The sequence below is a fragment of the Microchirus variegatus genome, assembly GCF_963457635.1.
Source record: "Microchirus variegatus genome assembly, chromosome: 20".
Taxonomy (NCBI): domain Eukaryota; kingdom Metazoa; phylum Chordata; class Actinopteri; order Pleuronectiformes; family Soleidae; genus Microchirus; species Microchirus variegatus.
This window is the reverse complement of record NC_139821.1, coordinates 8,645,338-8,669,099: the sequence shown is the minus strand read 5'-3', so window position 1 is coordinate 8,669,099 and position 23,762 is coordinate 8,645,338. Positions and strand designations below refer to the sequence as shown.

General features: G+C 40.5%; 1 protein-coding gene across 1 annotated transcript; it reads right to left on the bottom strand.

The window, feature by feature from the left end:
* Positions 1 to 1,942: 1,942 nt before the first annotated feature.
* Positions 1,943 to 15,518, bottom strand: wnt5b (wingless-type MMTV integration site family, member 5b; the record flags this gene model as incomplete). The annotated part of the gene is made up of 6 exons (XM_083906924.1): positions 1,943 to 2,386; positions 2,777 to 2,935; positions 9,819 to 10,111; positions 14,099 to 14,258; positions 14,408 to 14,495; positions 15,343 to 15,518. 6 exons carry the CDS (start codon positions 15,516 to 15,518, stop codon positions 2,087 to 2,089), a joined length of 1,176 nt encoding a protein of 391 aa, XP_083763050.1. The 3' UTR covers positions 1,943 to 2,086.
* Positions 15,519 to 23,762: the final 8,244 nt, after the last annotated feature.

Below are 23,762 nucleotides of genomic sequence, written 5' to 3'. Positions count from 1 at the left end.
CGAGCAGCTAAAAGTAATGGGATCGTCGGTTAGGTCGACTGTAGAGACTCGCTCACCCGTGACCGCGGCGGGGGGGGGGGGGGACGATCAGCGATTCGAGCCGCGAAGCTGCCGGAGCCTTTTATAAAGATATAAAGAGGAGATAAAGTCACACTGTTGAGTTAGTATCAAGCCATCACAGGATAATCCCCCAATCAAAAGTGATAAATATGGACAGAAAATGTAACGTAATCTACTACTTTCTCTGGATGAAAACGTAAATTACTGGATTATATCAGTGACGTTTCATGGTAAATATGACAATATTTATATATATAATAACCTATGTCAGTCTGATTCTTTATAATACAGTTTCCAGTTAATGTCACATGATTCAGAAGGATTTTCACAACAACCAGGGACACACAATATTTCTCTGTATATGACAAGAAGCTCATTACACACTAGTTTTAGTCATTGTCTTCCATTTAAAGCAGTAAATCTATGGAAATTGATTGTTGTGCTGCATTTGCCTTCAGAAAAAAAGAATCAGACCAATACAGTAGATATTAATCCCTTTCTTTTCTTACGTTTTAGAATAATTTATACTCATTTTACCGTTGTTTGTGACAAAAATCTATCAAAATTATATTATAATAATACCAGAAATAATTACAGCAGAAAAAACAGGACACAGCCTCATGGTAGAAGACTAGTTTATCAAAAGAATATACACCATAATACTCCCGTATAAAAATTAAAAACAGAGAATGAAAAACAATAATAAAATATACTTTCTTTTCTGATCTAGTTTTTTTTTTTTAAATTTTTTTTAAGTTGCCCATATTTAAATTTGCAGTCATTTTCTGTTTCGAACAACAAAAATCATCACTCAAGAGTCCTCTCCTCGTTTTTTTTTTTTACTGCATCGTCTCGTAAAACAAACAATATTCTTTCACGATGGGACAACAACGGTGTTATAAAATCCTCTTAAACTGGAGGCAAAAAAAAAAAAAAATCCAACACACCACAGGGCTTTTTGTTGACTTCATAAGTTGCATTAACGGCGTCGACGCGAGGCGGAACGCGTCGCTCTCTTAGTGCGCTTTATTACGGCAGATACAGCACATTAATCTCGCTAATGGTCTTCGCTCGCTTCGCTGTCGGCTGAAGGTCACAGAGGCGCGGGGCCGGGGGGGTTTTCACCGATGTGAGCTGCTCATTTAAAATGAGCACAGTGTTGTCATTCAAGATGGCGAGCATGCGCGTACTTGTCGGGCCACACGTGCCGGAAACGTGTTCTGGTGGACATTAGACGCATCCGTATTCCCTCTCTTATTTTCTCATTCGTGTCGCCTCCAAAAAACAGTGATTCCTCCATTCCTGCGGGTGAGTTTTCTTTTTTTTTTGGCAACACTCACACACGCACACACGTGGAGAGGGGTCAAAGGTCGTCGAAACACACATGCAGACGCCACTCAGTCCAGTCAAAAAGAAAAAAGAAAAGATGGTTCCATTCCACAAGTGAGTTCTCGTGGGTCCGAACTGCGTCTGTTGCTCACGGGGGAGTCCTTTTTAAATAACAAAATAAACAGTTATGTTGGAGTTGCAATGTTTATTTATTTATTTATTATTATTTAATTATATATTTATTTCCTTTTTTCCTTGTCATTATCTATGACAATCCCCCCCCTTTTCTTTTTTTTCTCTCTTTTTTTTTAGGGGTCCAGTTTTTTCCACCTTCACCTGCATGTCCATCCTTCATTGTTCATTAGTTTTTTTTTTCCTGGCGCTCTCCTCCTCCTCCTTTCTTCCATCCTTCTTTCTTTCAGGATTGTGTTCCACAGAAAAGCAGTTGATAGAGAGACAGAAAAAGCGGAAAAAAAACCCCAACAACTTCTTCAGGTGTTATGGCTTCTGCGTCCCGGTGTGAAAAAGTAGGAGGTGATAAGGGGTAAAAAAAAAACAAAAAAAAAAACATAAAAGCAGCTTTGTCAGAAAATCAAACTCATTGTCTTAACTCATCCTGTACAAAACCCTGAAGAATCACCTTCCTCCATCCTCACACTCTCCTCCTCGTCCATCCGTCCTTCCTCTCCCGATCCATCTATTTACACACAAACTGGTCCACGAGCGTCGTGCAGCGCTTGCACTTGACGTAGCAGCACCAGTGGAACTTGCAGTGGCAGCGCTCGTGCTTGTACGTCTTGAACTGGTCGTAGCCTCGGCCGCAGCACATCAGCTCGCAGCCGTCCATGCCCTCCGACGTCTTGTTGCACAGGCGGCCCTGCGTACCCAGCGAGCCCGTGGTCTCGTTGCGGAGGCAGTAGTCCGGGCTGGGGTCGATGTAGACCAGGTCCTCTGGGGTCGGAGTGTTGAAGCGCTTGTCGACCAGTTCGAGCTTGCCCTGTTTGACACGTACGAAAACACAGTTTAATTAACCCTTTAAGGTATGCACCAAGAAAAAAGCAAAGGAAAAATGATTTCTTTGCATTTTTTATTATTTTATTTTATTTATTAATGATAATTAACGACAATCAATATATATATATATAAAATTTTTTTCATTAGACCCTATAGTATTTTAGATATAGACCTCTACCAAACGGTTGAGATGTCTGTTCATAATAAACCTGGTTTTCATAATTCATAAAGTACAACATTCAGAACAAGTCACATTAATTAAGTGTTAGTGAGTTCAGCTTGATGCATGAGATATAGTGACTTAAAGTGTGCTCGACCAAATGGTTGAGTTGTACCTTAAAGGGTTAAGATTAGAAAACGTAAACGTAATTACCTTGCGTCCGATGCGCATGGCAGCGGCGCTGTCGTACTTCTCCTTCAGGAACTCGCCGACGCGCCTGAAGTCGGCCAGCTGGAGCCAGCACGTCTTCAGACTGCAGGAGCCGGAGACGCCGTGACACTTACAGGCCACGTTAGCAAGGTTATAGGCGGCCTGGTGGACACAGAGAGAGAATAAAATAAAAAAATATATTTATAATTTAATGCAGTTTGTTTATTTAGAACTCCTTTAAACTACATATCATCCATACAAGGCAGAAGGAAACTTCCACAACATCAATCTTTCCCAAAAGTGTGAGCAGCAGCCCTGGGCAAAAGAGGTACTTTTATTTTCAGAAATTAGGCTTACAATTATTATAACATTAATAATTACAATTACTTTTTAAAAACACTAAAATTCAGATAGCTCAAACACATCTTTAAAAGTAAACATTTTGGAAAATTTTAGTTCATCACCCAGACTATAATCATACTATAACATATATAGTATAAGTATAACTATATATTATTATTATTTTTTTGTTTTTTGTTTTTTTGCAGTTGTTCTTAAAGCTGTTCTTAAAAATCAAATAACTACTGTAACACTAACTAATATAACTAGAAAAGCACTCGGAGAGCGCAGACCTCCTCCAAGGCAGCTCAGCCCCCCACAAAATAGCGATAAAAATAGTGATAGCGTCTAAAATGTAATCACTTGTTCCTGATCCGATTGCGGACATTTCCTGAATATTTCATCCAAATCCGTCCGCGACCTTTCGAGTTATGCTAACAGACCGACATATCACTTAAACCTCTACACATGATGTAGGTGTTCTGCAAAGTCTGCCACATGGACATTGTGTAGATGTTGTTTCAAGTTACGCTGCCTCCATCTAGTGGCGGATGTGTGTAACTGAATTCACTGACGCAATAAATGAACACGCTCAACAAACAACATGACAATAATATACTGTATGCTTTATCTTAAGGTTATAAAGTTTGAAGTTAATATCTAACTTGAGCTTTGGATTATTTTACATCATGCAGCTATTTATCGGTGTTAAGTGACATAAAAATGTGAAACAAACAAACAAACTCCCTAAAGCCAGAGTTGAATCATCATGAATATTTATTTCTACTTGTGCTTATATAGATTCTCTTAAATCTACACACTCACTGGACCTTTAAGGCTTCTTCTTCTTTAAATTTAACGTAAGATAAAAGGCTGAAAGACGACCACATATCTTACACTTCTAATATAATAAAACAGATTTTTGCAGTCTTTGCTGCATCCACTGTAAGTCACTGTAGAATAAAGCAACTGCCAAAAAGTGACGTGGATCCGCGTGTGCCAGCGGAGCACTCGTTCACGCGCGGCTGCACTTAATAGAGGATGTTTCCCATCCAAATAATCTCTACACAGCTTTATATGTGGGAACAGGCCTGACGCCGGTTTCTCTGTCAGCACTGTGTGCCGGAGCAGAACCCACGGCGCTGCTCAAATGTGCAGTGACACAGATCAACAAAAAGGGGGGAGAGAAAAATGCAAAGCAAAGAAGTTCTTGCCTCCATACGTCGACGCTGCTGTCACTGCTGCTCCACCAAACTAAAACAAACAGCTGACTGAATAGAATCTCCACAGCTAACCATAGGAAATGACATGTTCCCATATAGAAAGCAGTGATTTTAAAGAAGGCGTAGAAAGTACTATAGCATTATCTCAGCTGGACATTCAGTAACGCAGCAGCTACATGACAATACATGAGGAGCATGAATATAATTGTCCATGTTCTGGATCAGTCATGTGAGATTATGTTTGAGTTTACCACATAAACTTGCAGTTTTTTTTCAAAGATTTATGAGCAAAAATGCATTTATCAAATTTAAAATGGCTGGTTTTCCCATTCAACTATATTAGGTGTTACAGAAATGGCAAGGTGGATTGAGATTAATTGTCATCTTTGTTGCTAACTTAATCCTAATTTTATTTCTTACATGTCCAAATTTAACCCCAAAAAAACAACAAAAAGAAATGCATTAATTGTATTTGTATTTTTATATACACATATATATACACATACACACATATATATACACACATACATACATACATATATATATGCATACATACATACATACATATATATATACACATATATATATGCATACATACATGTATATATACATATATATGCATGCATACATACATACATACATATATATATATATATATATATATGTATATATATATATATATATATATATATATATATATATATATATATACATATATATATATATATGCATACATAAATACATACATACATACATATATATATATATATATATATATATATATATATATGCATACATACATAAATATATATATATATACATACATATATACATACACGTATATACATACATACATACATATATACAAAAAAATCTGGAAACATATGCATGAAAAACGATGTAACCAGACGACTAGATTACTTTTGGCTTATTGTAAACACACAAATAAATAAAAGCCAGAGCAGGAAACAAAAGATTTATTATCTTCCGGGCAGCAGTGAAGTTTACGGGGAGGTTCCTTCACCCCCGCAAAGGTTTACCAGGTCGCTTTAACGGCGCGTTCAAGTAAACAATTCACAAAACACACCACACACACAACCACCCCCCCCCCCCCTCGGGGGCATTCTCACGTCAATTATACGCGAACTCTGTGTCGCTAATCGCAGACTGTGCTACGTGTAAGTGCACATCAGTCGACACACTGTACTCACTCGGATTGGATCATTTCTGACCTCACACAGAAAAACCCAAAACCCCACTGCTGTGTCTCCTCACACGGCCTGATCTCAATTACCTTCTCACCTCTGTTTACCCCACTGACCCCCACCTCCCCTCACCCCTCACCCCCTCTCCTCTACTTTACTACCCAGCAGGCATAGCACTCAGCGCCCTCCAATTCGGCCGCTCAACCCCCCGTGACCCCCCGCAAACAGGACACCCAGAGCAGAGGACAATGACGTGTTGTAGAATTCTTTCTTGAATTCTTGGGAGTTTTTTCTTGTGACAAAGTCCAACTTTAGTTTACTGCAGGTTTTTCTTAAATTAGTTATAAATTAATTACTGCAAAAATATGAAAATATGTTCTAGTGTAACTTGAATTCAGTGTATTTATCTAATTACACCCTTTTTTGGACATATTTACTTATTATGGCTGAAGATACTTAAGATAATTTGACTTGTTTCAAGAAAACTTAAGTAATTTTCCCCCTAATATTGGTTATAATTTCTTGTTTTTTCTAGAGGTATTTTTTGCACTGTATTTAAATGCACATTTATTGGCAAATCACACTTTTATCTCTAATGATTTTAATGTCGATTTGAATTTTAATATTGATTTTCATGTCTCGGTCTTATTATGATTCATGTAAATGTAATGTCTTGCTTTTATCCAGTGATTTTTCTTAGTATTTCTGTGCCTTTTTAAAATACTTTGAGTAGTATGAATATAAGAAGATATACTTTTGTCATGTAGTATCTTTAGTGTGATGAAACTCTGCAGAGCTGCAGGAATTCACCGAGACTCGGAAATATCGCAGACGCCAAACAATGTTGTGAAAAGTGAGAGATAAGATGCAAAGTCTGTACAATTCTGAATCATATCTTTTTGTGCAACTCAAATAGAAACTATACAACGACCGTGTGTGTGTGTGTGTGTGTGTGTGTGTGTGTGTGTGTGTGTCATAAGGTCTGGTGTCTTTGTGCCCAGCAGGCATGACCTACCAAATAGCTCATTATACTGCTGGACACACACACACACACACACAGTCTGGTTTCTATGACTTCAGAGGACATTACATTAACTCTCCGACAAAATCCTCAATTAATAGTGGCCTAATCCTCATCCTGACCCTAAAGTTAACCTCATCCTAACCTTAAAACACAGTCAATTCCATTATGTGGACTTGCTTTTTGTTCATAAGTCCATAATATGTGTGTGTAAACTGATTTAGGTCCCCACAACATTAGTAATACCTGGACCACACATACACACTCCTAACCCAACCTGAGCAGAGACTATTGTGCTTGACACCGAGACCGTGTCTCCACTACAGATGACTGAACGTGTGTGTGTGTGTGTGTGTGGAGTCAGTAATAGGTAGGAGTCGCTGCTACAATGGGACAGGAATAGAGAAAACAGCCCACCCATTGTGACAGGAGAAGCAATAAAGCCGGAGAACAGGCAGAGGTGCATTTTATGTCCCATCCTGTGCTTGTTAAAATAAAGAGCTACACTGATCCACTGCACTGCACTACATTATTTACTGTTAACACAGACTGCTGTACTGTATCTATGCTGCCTGCCACCCTTTATTAGTCTCTGTCCTCTGTAAGGACAGTGCACAGATACAGTGTTAGCTTAAAGTCAAGTACGATACGGTCAGTGAGGGTCTGGGATTCATCTTCAAGATACCTCATAATATGATACAATATTATATAATACATGGGTCCACGATACCAATAGTATCACGATGCAACAATTCTGTGATAATCTAAGGCCGGCCCTGGAGCTAGTTCACAACAATGTAGCCACACAATGTTCTGAAACATGTATTTGACTTGGAATGAACACTAATGCAGATTAGCGAAGTTAACGAAAACTCACCCCATAAGATAGAAGGTTAATATGATAACCACTTGTTTCAATCGAGGCAAGACAACATACTGGACATTGAAGCAGCAGAAGACCACACCAGGTGACCAGCAACTTGTATCTGCTAACATCTACTATAGAAGAAAAACATTAACGTCCAGTTATTTTTGCATTTCTTACCCAGCAAACTTAAATATTAGTGAATGTTTTTAAAAGATATTGTGCATAAAGTGAATGTAAGCTGCTGTTGGGATCAACAGGTTTACAGATAATAAATGTGAGAGTTTCCTCTTGTGTTGGAGAAGCTCAAGAGTGGCCTGTTATTTTCTTTAGGGAATGAAGGAATGTACATGCAGTTGTGTCGGTGTCTGTGTGACAAGCACTGCCTCATTTGATTTGTGTGGAAATGGAGACAGTGGACCTGGGCGACTATGGGTATATGTGTGTGTGTGTGTGTGTCTTTGCTTTCAGAGTCGGGGGAGTGTGACGGGGTCCCCCACTCGCCCTGTGTGTCTACAGACGCTTGTACACACACACACACACACACATATATATACACATGGACACACACAGCGGCACGCCCCTGTCACCTCTACAATAGCCCTGTGGTTTGCCTTGTCCACCGGAGCGAGACAAATCCCGCTCAGGACAAACCGGCGTGTTCCGCGTGAAAAAGAGGAAAAACAGAGATGAGGAGGAGAGAAACTTTTTTTCCTCTCCTCCTTTTCATCCCAGTCTTCTCCTCTCTTCCGTCCCAATGGACAGACAACAATGAAAGCCAAGAATGAAAAGAGTGTGTGTTACAGAACTCCCTCTCTTTCTCTCTCTCTCTGTGTGTGTGTGTGTTAATATAAGGCTGGAGCAGCAGCAGATCTTTCTCTCATACAGTTTATTATTGCCCCGAAGGGAACCCTCAGCAGAAACACAACCTCTCTCCAGACCCTCACCTTTCACCTCTGACACACACGCACAAAAACCAGACTCGCTGTCTCTCACACAAATCAAATGGGAGCTGAGCTGTGTGTGTGTGTGTGTGCGCGAGCACAAAAACACACACGTTAAGACAGACACTGAGTGTCGTTTTCTTGTAAACAGCTTAAACAAAGCTTCTCTGAAGATAAAACTCAAGATAAACACATTCTTCTGATCCACTCTGCACCTGAATGCCCAAATGGACCTTTTACGAGGCAAGTGTGTGTGTGTGTGTGTGTGTGTGTGTGTGTGTGTGTGTGTGTGTGTGTGTGTGTGTGTGTGTGTGTGTGTGTGTGACTGTTTACATCCCAGTCAAAGGTGAAAGGTTTCTTTAAGTGCATTTCTTGTGACGCTCGCTCTCTCTCTCGCTCTCTGTACCTGAAAACATTGCCAAACACGTTCCTATGTCAAGTTTAAAGTTTTCTATTGTCTCCGTACGGCAACCAGTGAGGGACAAAAGCCTTAGAAAAACTACAATTCATCGGTCAAACCCTAATTATGCAGATGTCCAGTGTTTAGGATACATTTGTGAGCATGTGTGTGTGGAAAAACGCTTCAGAACACAAAAAACTTAATTTACTTGATAAACCGACAACAGTTTGTGGTATCGGGAAAAAATTCCAACTGTTTCTGAAAGCTGAGAAGTTGCACGTTATGCCAACGTGTGGTTATTACGGTAATTTCACTCGCACTGTGCATAGGCCTGTTTTTACACATTGAGACAAAGACTCAAACAAATGTTTTTGTAAATATGTTTTAAACTCAAAATTCTAATTTAACATGCAAAATATGGTGTTCGGGTACAACTTTTCTACCGCTTTTTTCCTTCATTTTAAATTCTTAATACACTATTTCAACATGATATTTCAATTATTCACAGGACATTTTTCTGTCCATTTTATAGTTAAAATAAGCAAAAACCCTCAAAAAGTTGACCCTACAACTCTAACGTGGACATTTTGAGGGTTGGATGGTAAAGGGTTAATACTAGAAATATATAAACTACTGTGTAGAAATATAAACTACTCTATTGTCGTTGTGTGTTGCTGCATTATTTATGTGTGAAGGAGGATATATTTGCATGTGTGTGTGTGTGTTTGTGTGTTACTCCGATGGAATGCGTGTTGACCTAGCGACCTAACCAGACTCCAAGGGCGTTAGCAGTTCTACCATTTGGACCCTCCCAATAAATAACCTACACACACACACACACACAAACATACACACACCACACTGGCAGGTCAGGCAATTTGGGGCCACCTTGACTTACACACACACACACATACAGATATAGTCAGGGGTTAAAGGTCATGTCATAGGTACACACACTACCGACTTCCTTCACTATAGTTTTACTTTACGTTTTCAAACCCTGCGTCTTCTGTGACAAATATAAAACCACGGGTGTGCGTTTTCATACCTGTCTCCCGGCCTCGTTGTTCTGCAGGTTCATCAGCGTCCGCGAGTGCTCGCCGGAGCCGCGCGGGTAATTCTTCTCCCTCTCCCTGGCGTCCACGAACTCCCGGGCGAACCGGTAGCCGTAGTGGACGTTGTCGCCGCAGCCGCCCCACAGCCAGTCGCGCGGCAGGTCGCGGGGCCGTGCCGCCCGGCTGCAGCCGCAGGTGGAGAGCTCGCCCTCGCGGCACGCCCGGCTGATGGCGTTGACCACGCCGGCCGCGCTGATGGCGTAGGTGAAGGCGGTTTCCCTGGAGCCTGAGGGAGGAAACACAGAGTGAGTATTTTTAACAAATTGAACAAGGAGTGAGATTATTTCAAAATAAAAGTTTGGCTAAACTCTTAATGTGAAGGTGTGAAACTGACAATTCTCCTTTTAGCTCTCATTCTGTCATCAAAACTGCTAATGCTACAACTTCAGCTGAGCTGGGGTCAAGTTAAGGGTCACCCTGTGAGGACGACGCGGGCCGGATGAAACTGGTTTGCGGGCCAGATCCGGACCCAGGGCCTTATGTTGCTCGTGTGCGAAGTGAACCATACATGTTTACACAAAGGCTCAATTAAATGTTTGTACGGCTACATGCACACTACTCGGTTTCCAGTTTAAAATGCATATACATACAGATACAACTGCTGTCCACATGACTTTTCTAAGCCTGAAAACGGAGAATTATGAAAATGACGAGGTTTATATTTTAGTGTGGACGGGCAGAAAACTGAGATCTGAGAAACTGAGATTATTTACACAATTTGACTGTCTTTCTGTGAACGAGAAGCTCTACTAAAACAAATGTTCACTTTCATCTTCTTGCCTTGTCGTCGGTCTCATAATCTAAGTCAGATTATCAGCACCTACATGCTGCCATGGTCATGTGATATAGGTTTTCAGGTGTGTTAGTATGAACGCAGATTACCTCAAATACAGGGATTAAATGCTGGACAGGATGCTGATCCTTTAAATTTGCAAACACCCTTTTTTTAAACATGAAAACATAGTCGTAAGGATACAGCCTGTGTTTGTGTGTGTGTGTTCAATCTCTGAAGGAAATATGGGTAGCTGCTCAGGTTAACACTCACACAGCAAACAGCCTCACACCCATAGAGTCCTAACAATAGACAACAGATGTGATTTGAGGCTCTACATAACTCAGTACCTGGTTAAACTCAACAGCTCGGTCGTCCGTGACACAAACACACAAGCATCACATGATTAAGTCTCAAATCATTTGGTCATTTCTGTCATTGTTGTCCATTCACGGTCTACAGAGACAATCACAGATGTCGTCGTTCAGATCCTACATCATCAACTCAGAAAACACTAACACCATCTTACACGTCAGCTGTGGAATACACAACGCGACAACGCGACGACAACAGTCTGACAGCTCCAGCGTTAAGTGCTGTGAAACTCCTGGATTTGCATGTGAACAGTGGAGAGTATTTTACATCACGCGAATATTTTATTGTTTTTAAATGAGCAAACAGCTTTAACATCTTTAAACCCTGATCTCACAAACGCTTCTATTTTTTCATTGTGTTATTAAATAATGTGTTTTTCTTCTACTGTATATTCGTAAACATGACCTTTTTGACCGTCTTTGCTGCTGCTACACAATAAATTTCTACTTTATGGGACGAAATACATGCGACAACAACACCTGATACTGCACCAATGTCCTAAAACTCAGACTAAGACTTTATTAACTTAATTAATGACATTTGTTCAATATTTGAGATGTGTGAAACGCATATTTGTACTGAAATGATAATCAGAAATAATCTTAGAAATAACTTAATGTGTTTTGTTATTAAGAATTGTTTTGGACTCAAACTTTATGAAGACATTTAACTAAAACCTGAAACCTAAAAAAATGGTATACTATTTTATCTTACAATATTGACACTAAACCCCACAGGGTTTATACTGGGGATGGGAATCAGTATCGGTCAGTATCATCAGTATCGGTCAGTATCATCAGTATTGGTCAGTATCATGAGTATCGGTCCGATACTGGTCAAAAATCACTGGATTGGATATCGAACAGATAAAGATTTCAATTCCAATAAAATCCAAAAATCCTTTAAATCGCATGCTTCACAATGCTCTGTAAAAAAAAAATCATCTAAAGCATTTTAGCTGAGTCATGTTTGGGCTGAATCAACAGCGTCATAGTTCATGACTGGTCTAAAATGACAATATCGGACTAATATCGGTAGATACTTGAGTTTGTGATATCGGTATAAAAAAAAAGTGGTATCGGTCGCATCCCTGGTAGAATTATATATACACAAATACAGGAGCACTGAAATATGAATAATTATTAGATTATCATGAATGATCCAATCTAAAGGTGTGTAATCTGTGGTGGGAATTTTATGGTCTGGGATTAACAGCAGTCCTGCAGACAGACAGGCAGAGCAGTATCAGTGAGGACAGTGGCGCACCAGAGACGCAGCAGGATCATGAGACACTGAGGCCGAGAATGAAGCGCTGTTTTTTATGAGAGTGCGGAGCCTCGACTTCAAACAGCAGGGCCGGATGTGCCGGCTCGGTGTCAGCTCATCAGCGCATTTCAAAAAAACAGGACAATGGAGCGACTCACACCTCCATATAAACGCGCAAGAGAGAGAGAGAGACTGACTGTCAATAGAGAGACGGGCAGAGAGAAAAAGCCCGCAGACGCAAACACCTCCGCTGACTCACTGACTGCCCGCAGCGGATTTGACACTTACGTGTTGATGAGCGCTTTCCCACATCAGATTCATCGCCCGCTGCGAATTAAAGACGCTGATCCGCGATCGGAGCAACGACGACATGACTGCGGAGGAGGCTCCGAGAGACGAAAGTTAATGCTGGCACTGCGCATGCGTAAAGTCAGTGGGCAGAACTAAGACAATTAATGTTCTCTGTTGTTAAAATCAACATAAATATTACAAATAATAGTCCTGATAACGTGTAATTGCGTCAAGTCATGCGTAAAGTCATGCGTAAAGTTATGCGTAAAGTCAGTGGGCAGAACTTCGACAATTAATGTCCACTGTAGTTAAAATCAACATAAATATGACAAATAATAGTCCTAATAAAGTGTAATTGCGTAAAGTCATGCGTAAAGTCAGTGGGCAGAACGTTTACACAATGAATGTCGTCTGTAGTTAAAATCAACATAAAGTATTACAAATATTGGTCCTAATAACATGTAATTCAACGAGAATCCGCATCTATATTCTAAAATTGTAGATTATTTCTGTTTTTATTCTCATTGTGTATTTGTTTCTCATCATCAGCTGTAACACAAGAGGGTTTTAACACACAAGGAAGGTGTTTTTGGTGCAAAAAATACAGTATAATAAAGAATTAAAGAACAGTTGTCTTCCATAATGTTGCCTGATATACACAGTGGCTGATTTATAAAGCTCTTCTTGGTTTAGTTCCCTTCTATTTATGTATCTTTCAGAGATCTCCGAGCCTCTACGCTTCACTTACGCTGCGGTGACATCTTTCACTTGACTGTTCCACATGTTTGGACTGAACTGGGTTTGTGTGTTTCCACTCTGCTTGGAATTCTCTCCAATCTGAACTCAAAAAGTGACAAAACTAATGTCATTTAAAGCTTTTTAAAAGTGTTACTGCATTCACAACTCCTGCTCTTTCACTGTCACCTTTTAAACCACTGTTTTATTTCAATGTATTGTTTGTTTGTAATCCCTTTCTCCCCTTGCAAATGAGATCTCAAACTCCAAGGGTCTTTTACCAGGTTATATAAAGGTTAAATAAATGGGAAACTTTTCCTGCACAACTAACTTATTGATTCACCTGGTTGTATATAAATGTGCATCCATGAAACCAACTGTTTTAACACTATTTACCTCATGTGATTTCACATGCTGTAATAACTACAGACATCAGATCCTGCCTTTGCCGTCACTCAAAACAAACAGCAGTCTCCATCAAACCATCCACCATCTGCTATATTCAAAGAAAGACACGTTCTGTGTTTTTGGACACATTGTCCAATGTTTGAATATGCTGTTTTTTCTCAACTTTAAATTAGGACATATTGAAACATTTTCTTTGTTGGATGCAGTTTGTAGTGAACAGTATCTTCTGGGCTCATATTCATTGTCTCACACTACAAAGGAATGCAAAATATGCAGCGGCATTGGAATAAAACTGCAACAAATAAAGCTCCTTAAAAAACTCCTCCATCTCCTTCATCCTGAAATCCTCTGCTCCACCAAACTCACCGATCTGCATGACTCGCCCGAACACGGACGTGTTGTCCACGGTGCTGCAGTTCCATCTCCTCTGCCTGAACTGGTACTGGCACTCCTTGATTCCGGTCTTGGCTCCGTCGCCGATGTGGACCATGTGGTCCTGGTACAGCTGGCAAAGCTTCCTCTGGCCCTGCAGACCACACAGCAGCAGCAGCAGCAGAGAAGGAGATGGTGAATATACAGAAGAGGAGCTGATGGGAACATCAGGTGCTGGATTCGAATAGATATGAATATGCTTTTTAAAAAATGAGGTAACATTTATGGAGGCAGGGGAGATACCTGAGAGAGTCCAGAGAGCTGACTGCAGAGAGGCTGAGCTCCGATGATGTACATCTCAGGCCGCTGGATCGGGGTCAGAGCGAGTGACCTGAGACACAGAGGCCACAATAATTCACCTTTTTCAATCTCATAAACTCAGTTTCGTAAGCTCAAAGAGAAAGTGGCACAGACGGAGACGCTGCTCGCTCTTTGAGACGAGGTCCGTGCTGCAGGGGGACAAAGTTCAGACGCGGGTTTTATTAGTACAACCTGCCTATAAAATGTATTAGATTTACTGCCGGCCCCTCTGGTCTGGTGAACATCTGTGTAGCTACTATCCACATGGTTTCATCTCTGTTTTTCTTTGTGCCTTCTTTTCCTACACATTTTTTTTAACAATCTCCCCCCAAAAAAGGTCAACCCATTTGTGTAAAAGCTGCTTTAAATAAAGACAAATACAGTTAGAATACATCAGATCTGTAAGCTGAGTATTGATTTTCTGACTTCTCTTTATGAAATTATGGCACAATTCTTTTCACCTTGAATACTACTGAGCAGCAGCAGCAGCATTTTTGAAAGTCAATAACAAGTGTGGCTAAATGACGCAGCAGCATGCAGCAGCAGCAACAGGTCGCCCAACAGCGCCATTTGGGCCCCAGCCAGGGTAAATATTGTGACAGAGCCTTCACATTTGTTCCATTCATTGTTGGTGCTACACCACACGAGTGGAACATACATAACCACCCCCCCTCCCTCTCTAAAACATACACACAGACACATGAGTAAATCCCCTGGCGCACAGTGTGCCCAAAGGTGTCACCTTGTCAAAAAAAAAAAACATTCGTGCGTAAAATCACAAATACGCACCGCATTAAAGATCGATCACATTTCACCCCACGCGTCAATCGTGCCACTTATCTTTCAAATTCAAATCCACTCATCTCTCAGCTACTCACCACCATGAGTTGGCATCCACCAGCAGCAGCTGCGAGCTGCAGGCGAGGAAGGCGGCTGCCAGCAACAGATGTCGGACAGCACCGGTTCGCCTTCTCCGGACAGTCCTGTAGTCCATGGTCCGCTGCGTCACCGCCTCGCAGCCGGTGTTTGAGGAAGCGCTCCGCTGTGGAGACATGGCCAGAGACCGAGGAGGCGTCCTGCCTCGCCAAAGCCTCCTGATGTTCTGTCCCACTTTTCAGGCAGTCCACTTTCTGTTCGCCTTTTCCTCTTCTTTGTCTCTGTTATTTAAAAAAAAGACAAAGTCCCTCAAAAATGATGAAAAAAATCAACCATAACAAACAAAAATGTAATTCCCAGGTAGTTTCACTGTGGTTATAGAGCCCAAAGTTGTTTCTGACGCTTGTAAATAAAACGTAACTCGTGCGTAAAAATGGTTTGGTGCCAGTTTGCGTCCACGCGCGCTTACTTGGCTTTAAGAAGGAAACAAACAAAACGATAAAAAGTGCGTAAATGTGTGGTCTTAAGGAAAAAGATTAACACGAAGTAGAGTAAAACGCTTATTGAGCAGCGGAGCGATTGTTCCTTTCCCTTCCTGTCCCCTCACAGGTCATTCCACATCTCTTTCTCTGGTCTGCACTCCTCCTCCTCTTCTCACCCCCACTTCACCTCAGACCAGACCCTCCATCCCTCCCTCACTCCCTCCCTCCCCGTTTTACAGCCATATATATAAATATACACATAAATTGCGCAGGGGCGCGCATGTGCGCACAGAGCAGATCAACAAATGGGTAAAACATTTTTTTTAGACTACAAGCACCTGCGTTGCTGGAGAGGTTGGGTGCACAAACAAAACATGGACAATTAAGCCTTTTTTTATCTTCTAAAGAATAGTCTCTTCACAGAGAATTGACCACACATAGACATTAACAGTGGGAATAGTGGAATTAATCAAGATTACACATCACTGTATAGGCCAAGAAAATGAGTGAAATTCCTTGAAGTGTTTGCATAAAAGGTGAGCGCTTGAAAATCTCCTAATCCTTTTTCGTGTGTGGTTTGAGAAATGAAAGGCGACACACCACACGACCCCGCCTCCACCCACACACACACACTTTTACGCACGGACACACACTCGCAGCCAGGAGTCGCGGAGTAAAGAAAAGGCGCGTTGAAGCGAGCTCTCGCACAATTCATAACCCGGTCAAAGACAAACTGCGACCGGGTCGTTGGGCAGTGAACCTGCAGAGGAGCAGACTCCGCTTTGATCCGACTCAGTGCTTTTGTAAAGAGAGCGCGTCCACGAGCCAAGGTGGGCAAAGAAAGATTTAAGCGTCTCTGAAATGAAGAGAATCTGCTCCCCGAGTCGGGGTTTTGAATAGATTACAAGGAGCGCATGGTTTAACTTTTCGTAGTTTTTTGTTGCAGAGGTGGAAGACCTGAGTTAACAAGAGCCTCGTGTACCTTTTACTTACATCATGCTGGTGTTTATCGGAGCAGAGAGTCGGATGTCATTCTGTCTCTGCATGACAATGGTCATGTAAAGCAGGGGCCGCGCACCTTTCATCTCAAAGGGCCCTAAACTTCCTACGAGTCTCTCTCTCTCTGTCACACACACACACACACACACACACACACACACACACACACACACACGCATACACACACACACACACACACACACACACACACACACACACACACACACACACACACACACACACACACACACACACACACACACACACACACACACACACACACAGAGGTGATCTAACTGGCTGCATTCAATATACATCTGATTGATATTCCCCTGTATGTGTGTGTGTCTGGTATTCCTTATGTTGTGGGGACCTAAACCCGTTTACACAGTCACATTATGGGGACTTAAAAATCAAGTCCCAATAACGCAAATGGTGAAGACCTGTTTCTAAAGTTAGGTTAAGGTCAGGGTTAGGGTTAAGTCAATGAAATTGTCCTCTGAAGTCTTGGAAACCAGTGAGTGTGTGTGTATGTGTGTGTGTGTGTGTGTGTGTGTGTAGCAGTGATTCAAACCTATCTCTGTGAAGACATTTTTGGCTGGTCCTCACAAACATGAACAACCTTTCTCAGGTTAAGACTTGATTTCAGGGCTCAGGTTTGAGTTTTGGTTTAGGTTAAATGTTAGTGTCAGACATTTAAAGGTACTGGTTAAGGTAAGGATAAGGGTTTAGGGCATGCATTATGTGTGTGTAACTCTGACCTTGTCAGGACCAGTAGTGCTGGTAGAGACCAAAACCTTTGTCATAATGACGCACAACCAAATTTTTGAGGAATTATGTTATGTATAGGGCTAAGGATTGTGAATTGTGGTTAGGTTAAGGTAAAGGTACACTCTTAGAAATAAGGGTTCCAAGTGTTCTTCTATAAGGGCTGAGGTTTTACCTGGAACCATTTGCTTCTGAAAAACCCTTTCCCGAATAAAGGGTTTTAAAAGGGTTATTGGTAACACTAAGGGTTCCAGTTGAAACCTTTATAAAAAGGTTCTACCTGGAGCCAAAAAGGGTTATCCTACGAGGACAAGTCGAAGAACCTTATGGTTCTACTTAGCACTTTTATTTCTAAGAGTGTAGGCTATTAAGACCGGTCGATCAGGTGAGCGAAACTTCAAGGAAGCAGAAATGTAAATATGTTGAGTGGCAACAGGAAACTGGCTGGACGGCACATAACAAAAGACACTGTATTTAAATATTGTCATCTCCATATATACATGAGGCACCTTGCAAAGGTTTGCAGCTGGAGATGGATGAGGCAACAGCGCCCCCGTTTGGTTAAACACAGACACTTCTTCTAACCACCTTCCACTGCTGCCTATAATGGGAATTGTTTGGATTTACAGAAATACTGTTTTATCACATTCTTTATTTTAATCAAACACACAATAGATCATATTTGCACAGAGTAAAGTACCAAGACCTCATGGTTTTAAAGGCTGTAGCGTCATTAAATATGAAAAATCTGACAGGATTTAAGACAATGTGTAAGAAAGAAGAGTTTGTCTGCACAGCGTGGCTTTGCACCAAATGGCTGACACATGGGCACAGTGAGCGAGACAGACTGAAGCCTGTGGCTCTTAGCAAACATGTGCAGCTACTGTACTTCTGCACAAAAAAAATACAACAAACAGTTGAAGCAGCAGGACGTTAGCGGCGCAAAGACAGTGCGTTTAAGCCTGGAGTGCTCACGTGGCACGGACCTGTGCCGCAGGTGCACACCTGTGGTAAATCGCCATGGGATTAATAAACAACTCCTTATATGGACATCCTGGGGGTGTGTGTTTATAGGTCAAATATTCAGGCTTTAAAAAGTGTGTCTTCTTATGTTTTGTTGTCAAGTAATCAAGTAAGTGTGCAGAATTGAGGCAGATTGAGCACACACACGAGTATTGTGTGTGTGTGGCTGTGGCTATCGTTTGCTAAATTAATCATCAACTACTTAGATGATTTATTCATTGGTTTGAGTGTTTTCAGCTCTCTTTATGGAGCTAAAAATGTACAGAACAATCAAATAAATAAAGAAAATAATCATTTGTTGCCGCCCTACTTTGGTATTTGGTATTATTGGATCTTCCCTGGTCACATATGGTGTGACAAACGCAGCGGGAGATTGTTTTCACAACAGCAGGAGAATCTCCAGAGGAGACGGAGGTGGCACTTGGCTTGGAGGAAGGACACGTTTACTCGCTGCGAATCCTCCAGAGTTTCCTCCTCTGGATGCTTTCGCACACAAGCTCACTTGGAAATTCCTTTGTGATTAGACTATAGGGAGATATGATGACAGGAGAGTGACCTCTGTTGATATTTGCACACACACCCACACACACACTGTCCCTCTGGAAAACACTGTTCTAGCTGCTGAATATTTATCCCTAAGCCTCACAGCCTCAGGGATTCGGAGTCACTGTGAGAAAGTTGCACATATACAGTTAGATGTACATGTAACAATGTACATCTAAATGTATATGTGACAAGTTTACCTACAACTCATATGAAATATGAATAAACTGTATGTAAAATGATTTGGAAACAACATCATTTTTGGACATACTTGAATGTACTCAGTATCTGCCACCGTGCTGCAAGCAGGTGGCACTGTGCCCTCAACTTGGTTTTCATGACCTCCTGTTTTCTGGCCAGGGTCACTTGTGAAGTTTAAAGTAGATCGGTCAATGTACGACGAAGTTACAGGGCCACTTCCTGTTTCGTGGCAAAACGTCGGCAAAATACGAAATGGATGACTTCCTGTTAGGTCAAGTTCATGTTCGTAGACGTGTTCACCGCCAGTCTCTCTCGCGTTATGTAAGAAGTTTTGGGCCGATCGGTCAATGTATGGTGAAGTTACAGGCCACTTCCTGTTTTGTGGCGAATAGTTGAAATTCGCCAAAATTCTGATGGCTGGTGTGGCCACGCCCCTTTTGAATCTGAAATATCTTTTTGGTGACTTTCCATATTTGTTCTGTTTAGAACAAAATGACATGTTTCAAAATGTTTTTAAAAATGTAGGTACGATTATTGTGCTCGGACGAGTTCGTTCATTTACGAAATTGTGAAAATGGACTCCAAATTCAAAATGGCTGACGTCCTGTTGAGTAGAGGCCACGGTCCCGATTGACTTTTTTCTTCGTCTCGGGCTGTGACATGTTTCCACCAAGTTTCATGAGATTTGATGAACTCAGTTTCACCTTTGGGGGGCGCTACAGAGCAATTTTGCACCAATTTCCCTTTAATCCCTGATGAAATTTGTTGCCAGATCTGATTTGTGTGACAAATTTCCCCCAACATTTAGTGCCTTTTACTCCACTACATTTCCTCTAACTATATTTGTTGTTTGTTACTACCAAATAAAACCAGAAGAAGAAGAGTTTGTAATGCTCTGTATTTATTTAGAGATTTTCTGTAGCTTTTCACACGCTTCAACATGGGGGTAAGTGTCTTGCTCAAGGACGCATATAGACTAGCAGAGCCAGGAATTGAAACCACAACTCGCCCTACCACTGGGCCACCATGGCTCAATCCTTTTTTTTTTTCTAAAAAGTACATTCCATATCAGAAAATGACTTTTGATACTTAAATACAGCAAATGCCATATACATTAGGACTTTTACTTAAGTAATATTATAAAAAAAGTCATTTTCTGGTAAGATACTTGCACTTTTACTCAAGTATCCCTTTAAAGTACTTCATACAGGATTGGTGTTTTTACATTAAAGGTGTAATGTGCGTGTTTAAACACAAGGAGGAGCAGTTCAGCTTCAGTACGGCTGCCTGCGACCAAAGGAGCAGTTGTAAAATGACTCAGTGAAGGCTGAGAGCACAGAGACTAAACTTGGACCGAGTGAGATAAAGAAGGAGGGTGAAAGAGACAGAGAGAGTGAAAGAGAGAGGGAGTGTCCAAGTAATGGATACACGGTCGGCGAGAAAGCGGCGGAGAGCGATAGCCGGAGAGGACTTATCCCTGGAGGATATGAGCAATAGTCATGCAACAGGGAGCAATGCCTTGGAAAAAAAAGTCAGCAGCTCCTCTCTGGATTAACAGCAGCCTCCTGACTTTTTTTCCCCCCTCTCTCTTATTGCAGCAGCTCACTCCTGCAGGGAAAGCAGCTGCACTCGGATGATGACTGAGCTGATCCTCTGGAAGCTGCTGATGCCAGAAATGCTAATCACCAGTTTGTTTTTTGTTTTTTTTTGTTGAGAGAAATGAGTGTCACGTGAAAATTGATCATCGTTTAGATGAATACAGGAAAGGTGGGGCAGGATTGAAAAGAGAGGACACGTGACACACCTGAAAGAATATTCAGGCCTTGATCACACAATCCACAATGCCACAATAAAGCATGATATGTTATTATAGACTGTACATAAACATGGATGCAGTCTCCTGGATTCAAATCCATTTGTGACCCAACAACACTTTTTACAACTGGAAATTCACGTCATCTGCAACTAGGCACGTACTGGACGACAACAGCTGTCAATCACACTTTCGCCCAATCATATCAACTGATATCACTAACACTGGCTAATAATAACTCAAAATATGTTTCCGTCCATAGTTTCTTTCCGACTTCGCAGCAGCTGGAACAAAGTGAACTTATAGTGTCGTCTTTGAAACACAAACAGAGAAAACGGAATATTCTGACGAATCCATAAAGGGTTTGCATTAGTTTTAAGGTATAGTTTATTATATTTATGATTCAACAGTAATTAAATCACTAAACAGGCATTTAATTATATACAATTGAATAATGTGATAAATAAACGCATTATTATCACCATTATTATTATTATTATTATAAAATATTGTTTTGACGCCCCCTTAAGTTCAATAAATGCACCTCGAAGCTTTATATTTGCTGCTAAAAACATATTGTTTTCTACTATAATGGAATAATTAACTTGTATTAGTGAGTACATTAAAGCTTTTATTGTCACAACAAGTACAAACAACTTGTGAAAGACTTGTGCTGGTCATTATTAAATGTATAAGAAGAAAAGGCAAATAAGAAATATAGACATAATAAAATATGACCATAGTACTTCTTCCACTATGAAGTGGAAAACTTGTTGTGCTGTTGTTTTTAAAAATATACAAACAACAAAGCAGAGACACACGGACACAAACACACAAACACACAAAATGTGTGTGTGAATCCACCAGGGCTGGAAAATGGGTTTTTGTCCTAAATTGAGGATCTCTGTTAAAAACAGAGTATAGTATGTTTACAACCTAAGGAAGTGATTTCAATGAAAACAAAGCGAGGAGCGGCAAAAAATTTCCTCACTTCGTACAAATGACCTCACGTTGTTGGTTAAATACCCTCACTGGTCCTCAGTATGACAAACACACACACACACACACACACACACACAGGGTTTCACATCAGTGTGTGTGTGTTTGCATGTATAACCATTCTGCATCTCCCTCCTTCCTCACACTTTGCTCTCTCCTCCTCTCCATCCCTCACTCCGCGTCTGTGTCCATCTCCTCCCTCCATCCATCCATCCATCCATCCATCCACCCATCCTTCTGTCAGCTGGCAGAAGATGAGTCATGCCTCTATAGCTGGGAGGCTAAAACTCTCTCTCTCTAAATATATCTGGTCTATACTTCTCCTCCCCGCTCGTTCTGTCTCTTCCTCCCTCCTTCTCGCACTTGTCTCTGCCCTTTATCACCATCTGTTTGTCTGCTTTGTTCCCGTGTGCTCTTTTCCTCCTTCTCTTGTCGATCTCTCTCTCCCTCTCTTATGCTTTTTCTGCGTCTCTCCATCAGTCACAGAGCTTCATCAGCAGTTTATATATTCTTTTATGTCCTTCCTCTTAATTCCTCTCTTTTCTCTAAGAGTTAATGCACTTAAAAACTGTCGTCACGCTCCTTTGTCTCTTAACTTTCAGTGTAATTGTAACAGTGGGTTTGGTTTTGCACATGAAACAAGGAATAAAAACAACATTTTATTCAGTTGTCTGAAAATTGGAGTTGTTATACATAATATTATTATATTCATATATCCATTATTATTCTTTGAATTAATTGCAGACTTAAAATGTTCGGAAAATACTGATGAACTGAAATTTATCATGTTCTCACGTGTCTTGTTTAGTCCACAAACCGAAATGATTCAGATTGAATGATTTCTTTGTTATTTAGAGGAAAGAAAAACGGAAATATTCACATATAAGAAGCTGAAAAATCGGAAAACGCTCAAACCGATTATGAAAATAGTTGAATGTTAATTCAGTAATTGTTTCTGTGTTAAATAAATATATTAAAACTAAATGAAAATCAGACATTTATTGACTTTATTAACACAATTTGTCATCACAGAGGCTCAATTAGATACAACTATAATGTATGTATCTTTGTGTTTTTGTTCTATTTAGTTACCTTTCATGATTTAATTTAAAATTAAGTTTAATTTAAAATTTTTTTAAATTATTATTATTATTATTATTATTATTATTATTATTATTTTAAGTAATTTTAAATACCAACTCCTTGTTTTGTACAACTTTAAGTTACTTCATATATCACAGTTAATGTCATTAGCCTTAAAATGATTATGGTATGTTTAGGGCTGCACAATTAATTGCACAATAATCAAAATTGCGATATTCAAAGTCAAAATACATTGCAATTATTTAATAACAAAGACAAACATGGTGAAACTCTTCAGTGCTGTATATAATATTTTGCTCTCCAGATGAGAAAATATGTTCGTTTTGTATGTTGGCGGTGAATATGTGTCCAAAAATAATTGCAGTATTTGTTTTTATTTACCATATCATGCAGCTTAACCATGCAGCTAATTTCATAAAGGAATCCTGCTTCTCTACAAAAGTGGTTGGACTTGTCAGGAATACAGTGGAAGGCTCTAAACAAACAAACA